The sequence below is a fragment of the Perca flavescens genome, chromosome 2 (genome assembly GCF_004354835.1).
Source record: "Perca flavescens isolate YP-PL-M2 chromosome 2, PFLA_1.0, whole genome shotgun sequence".
NCBI lineage: Eukaryota > Metazoa > Chordata > Actinopteri > Perciformes > Percidae > Perca > Perca flavescens.
The window spans coordinates 3,212,161-3,218,426 of NC_041332.1; the positions used below are offsets into that span (position 1 = coordinate 3,212,161).

The window sequence follows — 6,266 nt, forward strand, 5'->3', positions numbered from 1 at the left end:
TAAACCCAACCATTTATTGTGTTCCTAAACGTGTTTTTGTCGTTATTTTCCGTGTTTTTGTCACTGTTTTGTTACTAAAGCCTTTCCCTGTGTTCTTTTCCTAAACTAGTGCTGCCACCTCTTGGTCGATTAGTCGACTAATCATCGTTTTGGTCTCAGTCGACTAAGATTTCTTTAGTCCATTAGTCATTTTTTATGCTTATTCGTGCTTAATTACTTATTTCCAAGAAACTTCTGAGCACATTTCTGGTAAACACGAGATTTAAAGTGGTGCTTTTGCAGGTTTAATTGTGGAGAAACTCCATTGAATCTACCAGCCAGCCTTGCTCTGATTGGTTGTAGCTAGTCTTTATCCAATCCACTTTATTTATATAGCACCAGAAAATTCCATATAGTTCCAGAAAGTTGTCTTTGACAAGGCTCCAGTTACAGAGAGACTATAAAAACGAGACGTGGGGGGTGTTGAGGTACCAGCTGACTGTGGGGGGTTCACTGTGTGCTATTCAACATGGCTACTGCAGATGGGATGAAGGATCTCAAAGTGGTCTTGAGACTAAGGCCGATCTCGAGTACTACAACACTGTCTCATGGTAAGTCTTACCCAACGGGGTCACCGGGAAGCTTCTTTAGGAGGTTCAGGGAGATGAGGTACCAGAACCCTGCAGAACCCTGCAGAACCCTGCAGAACCCTGCAGAACCTTGCAGAACCCTGCAGAACCCTGCAGAACCTTGCAGAACCCTGCAGAACCCTGCAGAACCCTGCAGAACCCTGCAGAACCCCGTCTCCATCTCACTACGCTGCCACCGTCTTGGTAAAGTGCTGCCCTGTGAGTGGTGGTAATTGCTGGTGTATCTCTGTGTGTGTCTCTGTGTGTGTGTGTGTGTGTGTTTCTGTGTGTGTGTGTGTGTGTATCTCTGTGTGTGTGTGCGTGTGTGTCTGTGTGTCTCTGTGTGTGTGTGTGTGTGTGTGTGTGTGTGTGTGTGTGTGTGTGTGTATCTGTGTGTGTGTGTGTGTGTGTGTCTGTGTGTGTGTGTGTATCTGTGTGTGTGTGTGTGTGTGTATCTGTGTGTGTGTGTGTGTCTGTGTGTGTGTGTGTCTCTGTGTGTGTGTATCTCTGTGGGTGTGTGTGTGTGTGTGTCTGTGTGTGTGTATCTCTGTGTGGGTGTGTCCCTGTGTGTGTGTGTGTGTGTGTGTCTGTGTGTGTGTCCCTGTGTGTGCGTGTGTGTGTCTCTGTGTGTGTCTCTGTGTGTGTGTCCCTGTGTGTGTGTGTGTGTGTGTGTGTGTGTCTCTGTGTGTGTGTGTTTGTCTCTCTGTGTGTGTGTGTGTGTCTCTCTCTCTGTGTGTGTGTGTCTCTGTGTGTGTCTCTCTCTGTGTGTGTGTGTGTGTCTCTGTGTGTGTGTCTCTGTGTGTGTGTGTGTGTGTGTGTGTGTGTGTGTGTGTGTGTGTGTGTGTGTGTGTGTATCTGTGTGTGTGTGTGTGTGTGTGTGTGTGTGTGTGTGTCTGTGTGTGTGTGTGTGTGTGTGTGTGTGTGTGTGTGTGTGTGTGTGTGTGTGTGTGTGTGTGTGTGTGTGTGTGTGTGTGTGTGTGTGTGTGTGTGTGTGTGTCTGTGTGTGTGTGTGTGTGTGTGTGTGTGTCTGTGTGTGTGTGTGTGTGTGTGCGTGTCTCTGTGTGTGTGTGTGTGTGTGTGTGTGTGTGGCGTGCAGGTGTCCAGGAGAAGATGGGTGTGATGAACCGAGGCGTGGTCTACGCCCTGTGGGACTACGAGCCTCAGAGCGAGGACGAGCTGGGCTTCAGGGAGGGAGACTGCATCACGGTGCTGAGCCGGGAGGACCCCGCCGAGACCGAGTGGTGGTGGGCCAGATGTGGGGACCACGAGGGCTACATCCCCCGAAACCTGCTGGGGGTGAGCTCGTCTATACATCCTCCACGTGTCATTTCCCCGGTGGCGCTGGAAATTAGTGTTCTGAATAAAAAAATAAAGTTTAAATATAAAAAGTATTAGGGCAACTTTCACAGCTGTATGTGTATATTTTTTACTGTTGATTTATTTAACTTTTTCCAGTTTTTTTAAGTTCAATAATTGCAACATCTTTCCAGAAGTCAGCGAGTAATCGTGTTAAATTATCGTGATTTCAATATTGACCGAAATAATCGCGATTATATTTTTTTCCATCATCGAGCAGCCCTAGTCCGAGGTTTCTGCCTAAAACATACGTTTTTCCTCGCCACCGGTAGCACAAAATGCTTTTGTTGTTGGGTTATAGAACCAGAAATATCAGACAGTGTCTACCTATGTTATGGGACTTATAGAACCAGAAATATCAGACAGTGTCTACCTATGTTATGGGACTTATAGAACCAGAAATATCAGACAGTGTCTACCTATGTTATGGGACTTATAGAAACAGAAATATCAGACAGTGTCTACCTATGTTATGGGACTTATAGAACCAGAAATATCAGACAGTATCTACCTATGTTATGGGACTTATAGAACCAGAAATATCAGACAGTATCTACCTATGTTATGGGACTTATAGAACCAGAAATATCAGACAGTGTCTACCTATGTTATGGGACTTATAGAAACAGAAATATCAGACAGTGTCTACCTATGTTATGGGACTTATAGAACCAGAAATATCAGACAGTTTCTACCTATGTTATGGGACTTATAGAAACAGAAATATCAGACAGTTTCTACCTATGTTATGGGACTTATAGAAACAGAAATATCAGACAGTGTCTACCTATGTTATGGGACTTATAGAACCAGAAATATCAGACAGTGTCTACCTATGTTATGGGACTTATAGAAACAGAAATATCAGACAGTGTCTACCTATGTTATGGGACTTATAGAAACAGAAATATCAGACAGTGTCTACCTATGTTATGGGACTTATAGAACCAGAAATATCAGACAGTTTCTACCTATGTTATGGGACTTATAGAAACAGAAATATCAGACAGTGTCTACCTACGTTATGGGACTTATAGAAACAGAAATATCAGACAGTGTCTACCTACGGTATGGGACTTATAGAAACAGAAATATCAGACAGTTTCTACCTATGTTATGGGACTTATAGAAACAGAAATATCAGACAGTGTCTACCTATGTTATGGGACTTATAGAAACAGAAATATCAGACAGTGTCTACCTATGTTATGGGACTTATAGAAACAGAAATATCAGACAGTGTCTACCTATGTTATGGGACTTATAGAACCAGAAATATCAGACAGTTTCTACCTATGTTATGGGACTTATAGAAACAGAAATATCAGACAGTGTCTACCTACGTTATGGGACTTATAGAAACAGAAATATCAGACAGTGTCTACCTATGGTATGGGACTTATAGAAACAGAAATATCAGACAGTTTCTACCTATGTTATGGGACTTATAGAAACAGAAATATCAGACAGTGTCTACCTATGTTATGGGACTTATAGAAACAGAAATATCAGACAGTTTCTACCTATGTTATGGGACTTATAATAAAGACAGTTGGAGAACAGTTAGATACAAAATAGGAGGAAAAAAGCGACAGAAAAACAGAAAAAGTGACAAAAAAGTAACAAAAATGTCGGGAAAAAACGTTGAAAAAGCCACTGTGTCGGGGTTCTAACCTCCGGTGGATTTGTGAGGACAATGGTTAACTGCTCCTCAGATCTCTGCCAATAAACACAGTCGTTCTCCCATCCAGTGTGGACTAGCCAGACCCTCCTCCGCAGCGCTGTGGAGGAGGAAGGTCTGAAGAAATTACAATTATTCAGTCCTTCCAGAAAAATGCAGACTTTTTCTTGTGATTGTTGCGGGGCAAAAATCCTTGATTATGCAGCACGTTTTTCTTAAAAAACGCGATGGAATATGCAGGATATTTATGCAATTTTTTGCGATGAAATTGCGGGAACTTGCAAAAACTGATGAAAGAGAGAAAAAAAAAAAGTGATTCTCCCCCCAACACCCTGCTTTTCAATGATGTTCACATCACGTAATTACATCACTTCGTAACATTTTTCAACTTTCTGCCAACTTTTGCTGCTTTTTTGCAGCAAAAATGCGGGGATTATGAAATCATGCAAGCCCTGCGTATTTCGCGCGGAAATCGGCAATTTATGCACAGAAAGTGCGGCGTATTTTAAAAAATTCTGCCCCCCACATAAATATGCGAACTTTGGCTGATTATGCGTTGAATTATGTGATTGAATAATCACGTTTTTATGGAGGTACTGAAAACTACTTCTGAACGTCTACACGTTCCACCAAAACCAGTTCCTTCCCGAGACTATTTAGCAGAGGCACCGAGGCTCCGTCCGGAGCTTAGCCCCGCCCCCCAAGACGATTGTGATTGTGATTGGTTTAAAGAAATGTCAATAAACCAGAGCAGGTTTTCCTCCTATCCAGGAAATGCTGCGTGGAGTAGTCAGACCCTCCTCCAAGGCTCTATGTAGGAGGGACTGGCAAAGCGACACAAGTCTCCAATGAACCATATTGTTAGTTATTACCAAATTACTTGAATGAACACATATGGAATTATGTACTTAACAAAAAAGTGTGAAATAACTGAAAACATGTCTTATATTTTAGATTCTTCAAAGTAGCCCCCCTTTGCTTTTTTATTAATAAGGGAAATAATTCCACTAATTAACCCTGACAAAGCACACCTGTGAAGGTAAAACCATTTCAGGTGACTACCTCATGAAGCTCATTGAGAGAACACCAAGGGTTTGCAGAGTTATCAAAAAAAGCAAAGGGTGGCTACTTTGAGGAATCTAAAATATAAGACATGTTTTCAGTTATTTCACACTTTTTTGTTAAGTACATAATTCCATATGTGTTCATTCATAGTTTTGATGCCTTCAGTGAGAATCTACAATGTAAATAGTCATGAAAATAAAAAAGGAAACACATTGAACGAGAAGGTGTGTCCAAACTTTTGGCCTGTACTGTACATCAATTTCCTGTGTGGGAAATGAAACGGAAACAGAGCGGTGACCCAGTTAAAAACCCAAACGTCTTGCTGTCCAGCCTGTCTGAGGAGAAGAGTGTGATGCCCTGCTCTGTCCGGTGAGGGAATTGAACCACCGACCCCTGCCGTCGTCTGTTTTAATCAGGGTCTTAAGGGCAGCTCCGAGAGTCCCGTTACCCAACGGGCTTTACGTAACGAGCTCCAGTGTCACGACGTTATCTCCGTCTCTAATGAAGACCCTCTCCTCTCTTTCATTTCCCAGCTGTATCTGAGGATCAAGCCGCGCCAGAGGAGCCTGGCTTAGCCCGCAAATCCTTCAGAAGACCGAAAACCCTCGTGAGAGGAGGACTCCAATCATCCGGACACAGGATGTCAGAGACAGATGTTTTTTTGGTTGTTTCAATCTCAGCACTAAAGAATGTCCCAATAAAGAGGTTAATCTGCGTCATGTGGTCAAATAAAAATCAGTTTATTCAAACGTATCAGCAGATATGTGTCCTTTTTGCTGATGAGTCATATCGGTCGGATCGCTTTCCTAGAAACCAAAATGTGAAAATTATTATTATTATTTTCTTTTTTTATTTCTTTTGGAATTCTTTATTTCATTGAATTGAAAGGTGACAGCTGACATTAAGACATGCAGGGAGAGAGATACTGCAGCAACAGTCACAGACTTGTTTTTTAAAGTGCTCATATTATGCTTTTTGGCTTTTTCCCCCTTTCCTTTATTGTGTTATATATATATTTTTGTGCATGTTATAGGTTTACAAAGTGAAAAAGCCCAAAGTCCCCCCCCCAAAGAGACTTACCATCTCCAACAGAAAACACTGTTCACCAACTGCTCCAAACACCTCTATTGTAGTCCAGCCTCATACTCTGCTTCTGACTGGCTAGTAGTCCTTACCTAGGTACTGTCAGGGCCCCTCATACTATGCCTGGCTAGTAGTCCTTACCTAGGTACTGTCAGGGTCCTCATACCTGCTTCTGACTGGCTAGTAGTCCTTACCTAGGTACTGGCAGGACACGTAGTCTGCTTCTGACTGGCTAGTAGTCCTACCTGGTACTGGGGACACACCCTCATACTCTGCTTCTGACTGGCTAGTAGTCCTTACCTAGGTACTGGTAGGGTCCTCATACTCTGCTTCTGAATGGCTAGTAGTCCTTACCTAGGTACTGTCAGGGTCCTCATACTCTGCTTCTGAATGGCTAGTAGTCCTTACCTAGCTACTGAGCATGTGCGACTCCCAACAAAGATGTTACAGCAGTGAGATGTCTCACTCTGCAG

At 42.8% G+C, this 6,266-nt stretch overlaps 1 protein-coding gene across 1 annotated transcript in view; it reads left to right on the forward strand.

Annotated features, from left to right (window-relative positions):
* LOC114564872 (apoptosis-stimulating of p53 protein 2-like) overlaps window positions 1–5,463 on the forward strand; it is a 50,424-nt gene extending 44,961 nt beyond the window's left edge. Inside the window, 2 exon segments of the mRNA XM_028592518.1 lie at window positions 1,705–1,904; window positions 5,244–5,463. Coding sequence (XP_028448319.1) covers window positions 1,705–1,904; window positions 5,244–5,285 — 242 coding nt within the window. The 3' untranslated portion in view covers window positions 5,286–5,463.
* Window positions 5,464–6,266: the final 803 nt, after the last annotated feature.